The sequence below is a fragment of the Tachyglossus aculeatus genome, chromosome 13, assembly GCF_015852505.1.
Source record: "Tachyglossus aculeatus isolate mTacAcu1 chromosome 13, mTacAcu1.pri, whole genome shotgun sequence".
Lineage (NCBI taxonomy): Eukaryota > Metazoa > Chordata > Mammalia > Monotremata > Tachyglossidae > Tachyglossus > Tachyglossus aculeatus.
This window is the reverse complement of record NC_052078.1, coordinates 10,617,132-10,632,070: the sequence shown is the minus strand read 5'-3', so window position 1 is coordinate 10,632,070 and position 14,939 is coordinate 10,617,132. Positions and strand designations below refer to the sequence as shown.

The window sequence follows — 14,939 nt, the reverse complement described above, 5'->3', positions numbered from 1 at the left end:
AGCCTTCTGTAGCACACGCTGATACACTTCTGAGTTGTCTTAACACTCCAATCAGGTGACTAAATATTGTACAAGGAATTTAGGCTGACATTCTTAAGGTGCCAAACCCACTTAGTCAGCTGTGAAGCAGCACATATTGCTTCATGGACTCAAGGTACCCACTTAAAATACTGTATTTTACTTCATTTCTGTGATGGCCCAACATGGTAACACAGCTTCAAGTTCAGTTGGCTTAATTTATCCCTTCCTGGGGTTTTCTGAGGGCTCTTGATGTCTTGTGTTGCTTTGACATTTTAATCAGTGGCTCCATCTCAGAATTCTCTTTGGCTTTATTGTAATGACAGTTCTATCCTTCTCAAACCAGGCTTTCCAGTCACTGACTCCTGTTCCTCTCCTTTTAAATGTGGCCGTCCTTCCAAGCCTGGTTCTGGGAGTTTAAGCTGTTGCCTCTTGTGCTGTCTTGGTTGAGGTCATCCATTGCAGTTGTTTCAGCTACCACCTCTTTGAAGATAACTCTTAAATCTTTCTCATGTCCTAACACCTTCAACCTCCTACTTGTGGGCTCTCCAGTTGGTTATCCCACTACCACCTCAAACTTATTGAAACGGAACTCCTCATCTTCCTTACCAAGCCTTTTCCACCTGTCCATTTTCCTCTCCCTGTCAACCACCCACAGTTCTCCATCTCTCAGTTCATAACCTTGGTATCATCTCTGACTCCTTTTATTTTATCCTGTCTTTCAATGTGGCTTCAAATCCTGTTGCTTTTTCTTCTATTTCCTGCTCTGCCTACTCTTCTAGTCTCACTGCCATGATCTTTATGCAAATGTTCAGCACTCACTTCACAACTATACTAATGCAACTTCCTTCTCACTGTTCTCGTCCTTCCAATCTCTTTTCCCTTCAGGGCATCCTGCATTCAGGATTATGAGTCATCCTTTTTAAATGTCATCAGATCACGTTGCTTCCTTCCTTAGAAGTCCTCCTGCATCCATTACAAGTATTCAGTCTAACCTTCTAATCATTGGATTCCAAGGTCTTTACTAGGGGCTTCCCCAAACATAAGGAAACCATGTCTTAGCTCTCCCCCTGCACCCCCAACCAATTCATGCTCCAGTTCTCTAGGAGAATCTTTTTCACAGCCTCCCACCCACACCTCTACACACACTTAATTTTTCACCCAAATCTTCATTTGCACACCTATGTCCCCCTTGGGGAATGCCATATCCACTCTGCTTTGCCAAATGCAAATCCTCCTGCTTTTTAAACCCTAATCTGCAACTACCCTGTCACAGCTTCCGTAGAATTTCCTAGCATTTGCTATTGGCGTTTGCCATTTCCTAGTGTGTGCACATGCTATTGAGAAGCAGCGTGGCTTAGTGGAAAGAACGTGGTCCTGAGTTCTAATCCCAGCTCCGCCACTTGTCAACTGTGTGACTTTGGGCAAGTCACAACTTCTCTGTGCCTGTTACCTCATCTGGAAAAAGGGGGGTGAAGACTGTGAGCCCCACGTGGGACAACCTGATTACCTTGTATCTTCCCCAGTGCTTAGAACAGTGCCTGGCTCATAGTAAGTGCTTAACAAGTACGATCATTATAATTATTTGCATAAATAATTGTAAACTTGCTACATGTTTTTGTGTACATTTCATATTACATGTTCATTTCTCTCCTTGCCCCCCGTAACATTACATGGTTATTCAGGGGCTCCCAAGTCCTTTAGTTGTCTCGTCATAACCTCAAGTGCCAGGACCGGGCATCGCGTAACAGGTGCTAAATCAATGCTGCCACCTGCCACTACTCTTTTTATTCATAGGTTGTAGGAATGTCACAGCATCTTAGAATAAAAGTTGGAAGGAATCCGCGACAGACTAAATTTCCCAGTCTTTCTTTCAGGCAGTGAATGACATGAGGCATGTGGATATCAAACTCCCATATTAGTCTGTTCCCATGTCTTATCCCCAATAGGCAAAGGAAATTTATTTGGTTGAATTGAAACGTCTCCTGGTTTCAGACTATTTGTAAACAATATTAATACTTCCTCCTGTCCTCATTGGACATGGAGAAAGCCTGTTGAGCATTTTCCTCATAAAAACTCTGTAGACTTCAAGACAGCTAAGGCACCTAATCTAAACAATTGAACTCCTAAGCGTATAGTTATGAGATAAACCCTATGTTATGGTACTGTCTTTGAGCTTTAACATAATTTAAAATTGTCTTTGCTTGTGCATGTTAGTGATTATGTTTTCAAAATTAGTTAGACTTTTTTAATGTTGATATTTAGCTAACTTGCCAACCGATCTATTTTGTTCATTTAGAAGTTTTGTCGCTGCTTTCTGTGTCTGTAAGGCCCATTTTACTCTTGAGAAACAAACTGTTGTCAGAAATTAAAAGCTTTAGTAATGGTGGCACAAGAGCAGAGTTATTAAAGGTTATTCTAGGACAGGAAGAATTAAGAAGTACTAAGGGTAGGATTAGTTAGAGAAGAGGTATGTACAATAATAATAATAATAATGATGGCATTTGTTAAGCGCTTACTATTTGCCAAGCACTGTTCTGACAAGAAGTAGTTCAGGTGAGACCAGCCAAAAAAGCAATGCATGCTGAGGGAATCAATCAGTAGATTTCAGTAAATTTTTTACTGATTAACACATTAACTGAGTTCTAGCTACTCTTAACCAATTTGTCTTTGAGAGAAAATATAAAATGAAGTGAGGCTTAAGTGAATATGCCAATTTAGATAACCAATTTGCTCATCAGATATCTGGTTATCCTCAGAAGTGGAGTGTTAATTGCCTGCCAATTAGTTGTAAATTGAATATTCTTTTGAAATGTTACTGAATATCCAAAGGTCTGTTCAAATGAATTTTTTTCAGTGAATATAAGAAAGTGTTGCTTCAGTTGTCTTTATAGAACAACACAGTTTTTTAAGCTACTCAAATATCTGTCGAAATACTAATACCAAAATTTTACTATTCCAAGTTGCAGGAACATTCATTTAGCCATCTCATCTCTGCACTTATCTTACTGAAATACCCTTGCCTTAAAGAGGACTAGTTTTCTGAATTAGCATTATAAGTAAATATTATAAATGTAGATTGATTTCCAAATTTGAGGTTTTGCTCATGGACCAGGATTGATCGACACTCAGTAACATGAGTGCATTTAAGTGGTGTCCGTTGATGCCAAAGAGCTTTCTGAGTTGCGCTGTTACACTGTTACCGTCTTCTGATCTAAACTTGCATGAAGAGATGGAGCTTTGGTTCTTTCGGACCCCTTTCCCAAAATCTCGCACTAACCAGTGAGTCTTTAATCTGCAGAAACTATCTCCATTTTGTTGTGCCTCAGTAAAATTCCCAGATTTCTAAATGTGCCTAAACATATTCCTCAATGTTTTTTGTAGGAGTCAACCAAGGTTTCTGAATTAAACCCTAATGCAAAAGTATGGGGAAATCATATGCTACACTTGGAAGCCAGTGGTGCCACTGATGGTAGTGTGAGTAAAACCTGGGAAGAAATACCAGACCACCCTCCAGATTCCTGCACAGAAGGTAAGCTTTGAGTCAAAAGTAGTAACTTGTTCTAGGTGACGAAAACCTAATCAGTGGCTTTATATTAGAGCATGTCTTTGAAGTTCAGATCCAAATGCTGAGAAATTGGCTGGTGCCTTAAGCTGTGCATTGTGGTTCTAGCAGAAAATATTGATTATAAAATGTTTTCACTTCATTCCGATAATTGAATCAGAGAAACTAAGTATAAGATTTTTTTTGAAAAGAGAAAATCTTCGGTCTTTCTCCCCTCCTCCCGCCTTCCTCCTCCAAAATCCCTCCTTTTGGGGGATAATCCTCATTGTAGGATTGGATGCCAATGGCGATGGTGACAAAAAGCATCAGAATGCAGTGTTAGCAGAACTACAAGAGCCATCTCTAACGGTGTCAGACCAGACCGATATGAACACTTTGGCTCTGGATCATTCAGAATATGAATCTCTGCCTGAAAGCACCCAGACAGGTAAAAAGGCTATTGATGCGATAGATTTTTATTTTTATGGGTTGTGTTCTTTTTTTTTTTTAATCTCTGAGCAATTAGACTGCTTATTGTTTTCTAAAGTAATTCTGTAGTGGTATGTGATGACTCATGGGAAAATCCTGCAGTATGAATTAGGAGTGCTAAAACTTTGCATTTACCTAATTCCCATATAAAATGTACATTCAAAAGCTACCCTGTCCAGAAGTTGTTGCATGTACAGTGTTAATGGTGCTAGCACGCTCCAAAAAATGCTTCAGAGTTTTATCGCATAGAGCAATCAATCAGTGGACACTTCCCAGCTAAGCGTGTGGGAGAGATCCATGGAAGTGAAAGACATGATCCTTGCTCTTAGCCCACAATCTAATATGGGTGCCAGGCAGACTCATTATTTGCAAATAGTGGGACCAGGAGGAAGAACAAGGATAGAACCCACAGTATCAAAAATACATCGGTATGAAATTGATGAATAACCGAGAGGTGCTCACTCCATGGGGCCGGTGGGGATGATTTTCACCACCACTGTTTGAGCCAAGACTCCTAGCCTTGTTCTTCCCAGATCCCTAGTAAGGCCTGAGAGTTTGAATCAGCACTGAAGACCCAAAATGAACACTTACTATGTGCTAAGCACTGTTGTAAGCCCTGGGGAACGTACAAGCTAGGTCACAGTCTAAGGAGAACAGGCATTCAGTCGCCATTTTACAGATGAGGAACCTGAGGCACAGAGAAGTTACGGGGCTTGCCCAGGCAGGCAAGCTCGCGAGCTGGGATCTGTTCGCCCTGTTAGCTTTAAGCAGAGAAGCAGCAAGGCCTAATGGAAAGCGCACGGACCTAGGAGCTGGAGGACCTGGGTTCTAGTCCTGGCTTCACCACACTTTTCTGTTCGGTGACCTTGGATAGGTAACTTAACTTCTCCATTCCTCAGTGTTGAGTTTTTCCAGTAAAGCTCAAAGCTGCACTATGTGCCCTGGAAATTCATTCATTCATTCAGTCGTATTTGTTGAGTGCTTACTGTGTGCAGAGCACTGTACTAAGCGCTTGGGAAGTACAAGTTGGCAACATATAGAGACGGTCCCTACCCAACAGTGGGCTCACAGTCTAGAAATCTATTTCTTGTTTCTTGTTGTGAGTGGCAATCCCCCTTTGGCAAGGTGAGGGGACATTTATATCACACCTGCATTCAAGCCTGAACCAGCTGCCTCTTCTACTGAAAAGCTCTTAGGTGGTTTTGGGGTCCGGTTATGCCTTTTCCCCTTTTGCAAATGAATGTTAGATTTGGGGGTCAAAGGCACAAAGCTCTTCATAGAAGGCCCATAAAATGAAATCTCTTCTGCAAATTGCCAGTCATTTGCATTTTCTCTAATAGGCATACTATAGCGAGTCCTGGACAGAAAGGTACATTATATACCTGCCTCTCTCTCCTATGTTATTAGTTTGCTGTGCCGCTATTATCGTGACACACTATTTAAATAGGTTTTCCTCAGCGTGTCTTGACCCTCCTGAAGCTTATAGAACCTAGGCATTAAAGAGTGCCATCCAACTCTAGAGCACATCTGATTGAGCCAAATTTATAAATATTTTTTCGACTCATTTTCTGTTTAGATGTTATTGTTATTCTGAAGAGTAATTGGTCATAAGCAGAGGTGACTTGCTGTTTAAGATTTCTACCTCTGGAAGAAGTGTTAAAAGTTCACTTACCTGTCCAAGCATAATTTTGAATTTGAAGCAGCTGTATTAGCAAGGTACTTTTTTTGTGTGTGTTTTGGACACTTCCCTTTATTCAGGTTTCTTCTTTTTTAGGAGGAAATGAGCATCTACAGCCAGAGGGTCAAGAAGACCTCCGGGAAGTACTTAAGAAAACACTGGAATTCTGTCTGTCCAGGTGAGTGTGTAATGATCTACAGCAAGTTAATCGTGTTGTAATTATGGTTCATATCTTGTGGTTATGCATCATTTGCAACAATGTTTGTAGGAAGGAAATTGGGTGTAGCTAATATTCACCTTGAATATTGAGCCCATATGGTTTGATGGATAGAGGAGCAAGCCCACTGCACCCTTTCCCCCAGCCACACCTGACCAGTTTTTGCTAGGGTCCCAAATCTCGAGTCTTTCACCTATGGAATTTTTCTCCTAGGTCAGGGGAGAAGAGTTTCTTATAATATTTAATAATTTTTATGTTTTGTAAAGATTTCAGAATACTCAAAGAACTCCTCAAGCTTTTAAAATCACTCCCTTCTTTGCTAATGAAGTCTTCATGGTAATGAGCCGTGTTTTCCTCCAACACAGTAGCCATTAAAAATGTGTTCTGCTGTCACTCAGCTCCCATCCAGAGCCCTGTGCATAACACCTTCCTCATTATCCCCAATATTTAGGAACGCCAAGTCAGAGGAGACCTAGGGCCTCAGCCAGCCTTGGGGAGCTACCACTTGGATATGAAAAATAACGCACACGTACTGAAATATCAAAGAGCTGCCTCCCACAGAGGCATTCATCTGTGCAGATGCACTGCATTTCGATCGTCTTCACCCGCTACCCTCTGGCTTGTCTTCTTCATTCCTCCCAGGCCAACATTGAAGCCGTACCTTGCTTCTGACACTGCTTTCTCCGCACTGGAACCACCCACCCCAGCCTGCAGACCTTCAGAAAGACTTGCTAAGATCCCATCTCTGCCCATAAACCTTCCCCTGGTAGTTCCCAACACCCCAAGTCACATCAATCTATCAGCCACCTCTAGCTCTTATACATGTGAATGGTTATACACCCCCTCCCACCCCCAGCACTTATGTACCTATGAATAGTAATAATAGTGGTACTTGTTAAATGCTTACTATGTGCTGAGCACTATGAAAGATATAAGGTAATCAGGTTGGACACAGATCCCCAACTCACCTGGGGCTCACTGTCCATGTGGGAGGGAGAGCGAGCATTTGAACCTCCATTTTGCAGGTGAGGGAACTGAGGCACAGAGATGCTAAGTGACTTGCCCAAGGTAACACAGCAGGCAAGTGGCAGAGCCCTGGTTAGAACCCAGGGCCTTTGACTCTGGGCCCATGCTCTTGCCACGAATCGTACAGTCATTTCATTTCTTCTGATTAGCCCATTTGTAAATCATTTTATGTCTGTACACCCCAGTAGCATGTAAGCTCCTTCATTCCTTCATTCAGTTGTATTTATTGAGCACTTACTACGTGCAGAGCACTGGACTAAGCGCTTGGAAAGTACAAATCTCTCTTTGTGGGGAGAGAACCTGTGTCATGCTGCTGTTGTACTTTCCCGAACGCTTAGTGCAATGATTTGCACCTAATCACTTTTACCCTACTCACTAATCACTGTGAGCCCTACATGGGACAACTTGATCACCTTGTATCCCCCCACCCCATGCATAGAACAGTGCTCTGCACATTGTAAGCGCTTAATAAATGCCACCATTATTATTACCCTCAAGTCCCAGGAATGAAATCTGGAAGCAGGCCCTACATTCTAAAGTTTCATGCCAGGACCCAGATTTTTGATCCATAAAGAGCTGTATTCCCAAAGTCCTATTTGTTCTGTACTTGTGATGGGATGCAGGGGAGAGAGAAAGGGAGTGAGTTGGGAATAAAGAAAGTACATTTGGTACACCATCTCTCTGCTGTATCCTTTAGGTTGTTTTGTAGCACAAACTCAGCACCAGCTGTGTTCTAAGCATTCTTATTCAGAGACACAGTTCCCACCCAGTTGTTCTTGCAGTTGAAAATAAATTATGTAAGTTTAACAGGGCTGCTTACTAGCTTACAGGAACACTTTGATATGTTTAAATGTTCCCTCTTGGTGCTGATTGTGTTTGAGGTGAAGCAAACAGTAAGTGATCTTTTTAATTCTATGTTGTTAGACCGGATGGGCATTTTGCAGTGTCTTTTTTTCAGGAGCTGGTTTAACCCTACATCATTTAATCAGATGCCCAGTTCGAGCCAACAACATTCTTTGCTGATCCAACTCTTTGTGTTGACTTTCCGTTGTCCTTTAATCTCACTGCACCATCAAATGTACTGCATGTAGTAGTTGGAAGGCTCCTTGCAAATATACATGGTTTATTGGGCAGTCAGGGAACCTTCCCTTGGTTTTTATCTATATTAGAAGAGATGAAATGGATTCTGTGGTAGAAAAGAAGATCACTTTTAACTGTTCTTTTATCTGTAGTTAATTCTAATGTCTGCCTCGCCCCTCTAGACTGTTAGATCCTAGCGGGCTAACTCAGTCATATTATGCTCTTTCACAAGCTTAGTACATACTAAGTGCTCACTGTTACACTGATTGATTACCAATTCCTTAAGTATGTTGCTTTTGTTTATAGAAAATTGAAATCTGTCCTGTTTTCTTCCAACAGAGAGAATCTTGCCAGCGACATGTACCTTATATCACAGATGGACAGTGATCAGTATGTGCCAATAATGACAGTAGCTAACCTTGACCATGTCAAGAAACTCAGTACTGATATGGACTTGATTGTTGAAGTGCTGAGATGTAAGTGAATGGCACTTTTTTCCCCCCCTCATCTACACGCCAGGTGTCTTATTTTGGGATTTGTGATGTTCTGAAATACCGTTCTGCACCTCAGTATTTTTACAGGAATTTTTCTAAGTGATCTAAAGAATGTAAGGGCAACAACTGACCATTAGTTTGCATGGTGCTTGAATACTAGGCCTTTTCCTCTTTTTTTTTTCCTGTTCCCTTTTGCTTGCCCCTAACAGTCAATAATACCCCCACTAGGTGGAACTCAGTTAATTTTCATAGATTTCCTAGATGAAAAGTAAAAAAAAAAAAAAGTTGCTGGGGAACTTTATTTTAAAATGTCACTGATAACAGTGAATTCTATTCTCCTCCTTTGGCCTCTAAAGCTAAATAAACCCTCCTCTTCCTCTCCTCCTCTCTCAGGGCCATAGAGGGAGGAGAAGAGATCTCCTCCTCTTCCTCCTCTCTCCTCCATATTTTCCTCAGTTGAGAGGGGAATGGCCACTAGCAACTGTGAAGGGTTTTACAGACAGCACCAGGTTGCTGCTGCACCCCCGTTGTTAGCGTCGTCTGCTTGGCAGCCAGCCGTCCCCCTCCATTACCCCCCAACTCCGCTCCAGGCAGCAGTTTTTGGCACCTTTCCACTAGGGTTTGTGACTCTTTGATTCCAGAGATCCCCTCCCTAGAAAGCGGGCAGTGAGGGAGACACCATCCACAACAGGCTGCCTTCTGCAGGCCTTGCAGAGCTCGTTTATTGATTGACAGAGGAAAGAAACAGAGGCAGCTGTTCGTGAAGTGTCGACAAAGTAGGTGACAGTGACCTTCCTTTACCTGAAAACCGCATACTAGTCTTTACTGAGAAATGCGTCCACCTTTCAGTTAACTAGATCTGAAGATCTAACCATACAATGGATGTATTTAGCTGACCTCTGTGTTCACGCACAACTGCGTTCTCCGAACGAAAGGAAATCCGATATGCCCTGCTCTATTAAAATAAACTGACTTCGGAAGGACTGCTTGCAAACCGGGATAAGTGATACTTTTAGTAAATCTTCCCTCTACTGGTTTCTTCTTTGCCCAAGTTTTGCCAGGTTTCAGCATTTCAAAGTTTTGTTTTGTGTGCATCTGGTGCTTAAAGATCACCAAGATTCATAATAAGTTAAGGTATAAATGTCGAGAGACTTCGCTGCATGTCTCCAAATCTCAGTCTTTGTAATTTTGACTGCCCTGGATGACTGCCTTCAGCCACCTCTCAAAACTTGTGTGGTTTTTTTGGTACTCTGTTAGAGAAAGCGTCAGAAGTTAGTACAGATAAAGCAATGGCAGTGCTGGCCGATTCCACTGTAATAGCCTTCTTCCCGGCAGCTCATAATGTTTTATGCACAATTTTTGTTGCTCTTCACAATATCCATGGGATTAGTGAGGCAGGCTTTTTCTTTGGGTGGTGGTTTGTCCTGAGAGGTAAATTCAGGTTGGTTTCCCGAATGCCATCCGACAAGCTGAAGTTAACAATTCTCTCACCCTTCCAAATAAAGCAAATTAAGAATATTTCATTATTAATTTAAATATAATTCAAGAAATTCCACAGTTTTGGTTTCTTCCCGTTGTCGAGTGAATTTAAATAACTAGTTGAGTTTGACTCTGTGCACCTTGAACATCCATTAACATTGCTTCAGTATGAGATACTATGCTAACGAATCCTCTTCAGCAGGCTGCCCTAAAAGTCAGGTCTGCCTTTTCTGCTCTGCTTTAGAAATGAGGAAGGACCTATACCAAGAGGTAAAATATGGATTCATGAAAAGCGTAGCCTCCTTGTATTTTGACTGTTGTGCTTCACTTGTAACTGATGAAACGTTAGGGAAGTTGTGAAGAACTGTGATTGTGTAAATGGTGATGTTTTCCAGCAGCACCAGCTTCATGGCTCCTGTCAAGAATGCAACTTTAAGATAGGGGATTTGTCCTTGAAAAATGTATATCTCTGGAGAACGTTCTTCCTCCCCCAAATCATTAGCCGTGTTTGATTATTTTTCAAATCCAGTCTTAAAAGTCTTTAAAGAAGATTCCTGTTGATGAGTTGGTGTTAAATATATGTGCGCTCTCTCTCTCTCTTTCTCTCTCTCTCTCCCTCCCTCTCTCTCTCTCTCTCTCTCTCTCTCTCTATATATATATATATATGTATATACACACACTTGTAATGTGTGTATGTAATTTTTCCTTCACTGTTGTGAGTCCCCTTTTAAAAAGAGAGCATGCAACTTTTTAATTTGAGACAACAAAGTGCTGCATCAAAATTCATCACTCTTTTGCTACTTTTTGAAAATGTCCGCTCCTGTTGGATTATTATACAATCTTAAGAACACAACCCTACATAGCTCTATCAGTAACAAATCCAATATAAATTATTATATTTTAATCTGGATTTAGAGTAAATGATTTTAAAATTCACTTTGGCCAAGTTTTCTATTCTCCATTCTAAGTGCTGTGTCTGGTCAGTGTTATTTTCACGGCTATCACTATTAGTTGAACAGTCCTCTTCTTTGCTACTGTTTCTATTCCCAAGCTACATGACATCAGACTGCCAAAGCACAGTTCTTAAGTTCTGAAAAATTGTTCCAATGATGGGGTCTCCAAGACACTGTTAAGTTTGAACTCTCCTCATCTCTTTTCTTAAACAGCAATGTCCTAGCAGTGTGTGTTGATTTAATATGGTCCATTCAAGGCAATTGGTGGCAGGGAGAAATGGTGGGAATTTCTTTTTTTCCCTCTGGGCTGAAACAGATTCCAGTAGGCATTCCCATTTGGTTGGCCTGGAAATTTTTGCTGGCAGTCCTTCCCCCTTGGTCTCTGGAGCCTGTGAACCTAATTGGAAGATGTACATTTTAATGTCTTAGTCCCTTTATAATACTTCCTGTGTGTTTTCTTCCTCTGAGTGAAGTAGTTTTTGCCAGCTTACTGCCTTATCTTTGTAGAATTTCCATGTTCTTACCCACTCATTTTTTGGCAGAGTAAAACATTTTATTACGGGAAATGGTAGATTTGAAGAGATTGCAGAGGATGCATATCTTCTGAGATGGGTGCAGTAAAACTGTCAGTAGCCAGTAGATAAGCTCCTTGAAGGCAGGACATTCGTCTGGGGCCCATAGTTAAATGGTCTTGTTTTAGAATATATGTGCTTGCTTAGAGTGCACAGCACAGTGCTTTACACATTAGAACATGAGTTTTTCAATAATGTGTTTTTGCTTGGCACACTAGGTGCAAAGCACTTCTTTATTGTAATTCAGACAGGTGACACATTCTCTGCCCACAGGGAGCTTGCACCTTAATAGGAAAGCTAGACCAAAAATATTTATAATAATAGCAATTGAAATGGTTGAATGTTCACCTGAATAAACATAATAGGCCTGAGGATGAGTATAAATCGGTCCATAAGTGCTAAGGATGACTGGGATTATGTCCTTTGGGGAGGAGGGGAATTAATTGAGGAAGACATGTTGGAGGAGGTGGATTTGCAGGAGAGCTTTGAATAAAAGGAGAGCAAGATTTGGAAAACCAGGGCACATTCTGGTGTCTCTCCTTCCCTGTCCCTTTTCATCTTTAAAACTATGGATGACCCATCTTAGCACACAGCCGTTGGGCTTGAACTTGGCAGGGACCAGACCAGCCACAGGTGGGTAGAGCAATTTGAAAGGCCGCCTGAGTTCACTTCATTTTTTCCTTGTTGGTCAGCGTGTCTTTTCCCATATTCTTATTTCATTGAGCAAGCCTGCACATTTGAAGTCAGTATCGCTTTGGCTCAAAGAGCGATTCCAAAGCCTTTGGAGTCAGTTCTGCAGTGCTATAAGAATTGTTCACTTAAGACCATAGCCACAGTGAGGCTCTGCCAACTCACATGGCAATTCTGAACCATTGTTAACCTGTTTTCCCAAAATGCCATGTTCCTTTGCTTGCTCTTTTCCTAAAATGTTTGAAAACATCATGTTCCAAAAGCATGGTCATCAAAGTAGTGTTGCTTAAGCAAAAAAAAAAAAAGGCAGCATGGCTGCAGTCTCTGGTTTAAACTGTATTCACCACAGCCGTCTCTGACGGTTAACTTAGCTAATGCCTGAACGTTTCTTTTTTAAGCTTTATTATATAATTGAGAATTGTGGTGTGCTTTTGAAACTTAGAGAACTAATCAATCCTGGTGTTCAAGGTATAAGTAATTTTTCTCAAGTACCCAAATGTAGCAATTTCTAAGTACTTATTGTTTCTAGAAATGTAGTAGTGAGATAATATTGTATTATACCATTCACCAAAAAGTAGTGTAAAAAGAATGCCATAGTTCAGTTTTAATTCCAGAAGACCTGTTGTTGCCTCACTAAATTCATATTTTTCTTCCTGTTGTAGCATTGCCTTTAGTCCAAGTGGATGAGAAGGGAGAAAAAGTCAGGCCCAATCAGAATCGCTGCATTGTTATATTACGTGAAGTACCTGAGTCTACTCCTATCGAAGTAAGGATTTTATATTCTGGGAAGAATAACCACTCATCTTATAGGATTCCCCGTTTACTATTATTCACATAAACTGCTGGTCACTAATAGTGCTAAGGGAATATGAAGGGGAGACTTTTAAAACCTGGTTGTGTTAGAAGCCATCACTGTGTGCCTTTCTAGTAGAGTAATTTAGTCTATTTCAGTTGCATTGCTATATAAAGTTCTTTTATTTGACTAAATGCTTAGATGAACTTAGATTAACTGGAACACAGGTGCCAGTTCCCTATGTGTGCCTAATAAATGTTCTTTGATAATAATAATAATAATGATGGTGTTTAAGTGCTTACTCTGTGCCAAGCACTGTTCTAAGCGCTGTTGGTGATGCATGTTTCTATGGGGTGTTGGGAAATCTGTTGATGAGAGAAATTCTTAGTTTCCCTTGAGAGTGCCATGTAGCCGTACTTTCAGGCAGGCTTGGAAGTCCAGTAAATCAGAACTTCTTGTTAAAGGAAGAGACATGCTAAGTGCATTTAGGGCTTCAGCCATATAACAGATTGGAAACATACTAAATTACTAAGTACCTGTTCTGTGCCTGGAATCAAAACTCCTGCTACTAGGCCACCTAAAGGGAGAAATCTTAGAAATAGAAGCAGATTCTTTTCCTCAGCGGTCTCTTTGAAATGTGGTGGTTTTATCAGCCCAGCGGATTCTTACTTTGATAACCTTTTAGAGACCACAGTCTGTCAGAATCATTGTACTAAGTGGAAAAATGAAATGATCTGGTTATCGTAATTTCTGTTGGGTTTTAAAATATTTTAATTTATTCGTTACCATAAAGTCTAAAAATTGCATCAGCATTCTTGTGCTCAAAAGCTCTGCTTTTTATTCTGTTTTTCCTCTTTCCTTTTTCAAAAGAATGAAAAGACTTGCAGTAAAGACAAGTGAAACTTCTGGCCAAGACAGTAATTCATTAACCTAGAACTTGTCATTTGGCACTCAGCGCAGTTTGCCAGTTGGAAATAGTTGCTCTTGTTTCACACACTTTTTATATCCTCCCTGTTTACTGTGTGTAGAGTAAAATAAGTCTTGTGGTCCACCACAAAATATATAGGCCAGTGAATTTTCCCAGAATGTGTGCTTTGACTATGTGTTTTGAGTCGAAAACTGTTGGAGAATGAAGCGTTCCATCTCCTTAATCTGAGTGCAGTGCGATCAGAAAAAAGTTGTACATTCGCAGGCCATGGCATCCATCAGAGCATGGGTGCTGCAATCGGAGTTTCCCGTAACATGAGATCCTTCAGAAACTTAACCCCTGGACTATCAGAGAACTGACTGTATATTGCGATGCCCCTTGACTATCCTAATAAAAGTGTCAACTCCCTCCCCCGACCAATTTTTCTATCAAGTCCTATATAGTCTTGAGGGTGAAATTTACATTCTTAGTTCAGGAGTAATGTTAGGCTCCCACCCTTAAATCTCTTCTTTAGTTGGTCAGGCAGATGTGCTGTTGTTCTCACTGGGACCAGGGAATGGAGAAAGGTGGCGAGCTCTTTGGGATCACTTCACTGTATACTCCCTGAAATAACTCCTACAGTGGAGTCTAAAAACCTCTTAAATAGTTTATATGCTACTTGCCTTTTTACAAGCTTAAAATTATATTTAGAGTAATGGTGGAGGTTTGATCTCATTTTCCTAACCTGACACATTTCCACTCTAGTAGGGAGTACAGAACTAGTTTTATGACTTCCATTTCTGAAACCAATCCAAGCGTTATGAATGAATCCGCCAAGCAGATGACTGTTCCTCTGTAAGACATTAATGTTTGAAGTCCCATTAGACACTGGAGATGGTTCAGAAGAAAGCCACCATGATTAATTAACAGGTAGGAAGAATATAGCAGCAAGGAGAGACAAAAGAACTAGACCATTTTATCCCGGAGAAGAAAAGGTTG

The 14,939-nt window shown here is 40.9% G+C and overlaps 1 protein-coding gene across 3 annotated transcripts in view; it reads left to right on the top strand.

The window, feature by feature from the left end:
• The window catches only part of LARP4B (La ribonucleoprotein 4B), a 77,989-nt gene that overhangs the window by 43,899 nt on the left and 19,151 nt on the right, over positions 1-14,939 (top strand). For all 3 annotated transcript variants that reach the window (XM_038755493.1, XM_038755492.1, XM_038755491.1), the window contains 5 exons: positions 3,403-3,550; positions 3,855-4,010; positions 5,826-5,907; positions 8,392-8,528; positions 12,903-13,006. In XM_038755493.1, coding sequence (XP_038611421.1) covers positions 3,403-3,550; positions 3,855-4,010; positions 5,826-5,907; positions 8,392-8,528; positions 12,903-13,006 — 627 coding nt within the window. The remainder of the gene's footprint in view (positions 1-3,402; positions 3,551-3,854; positions 4,011-5,825; positions 5,908-8,391; positions 8,529-12,902; positions 13,007-14,939) is intronic.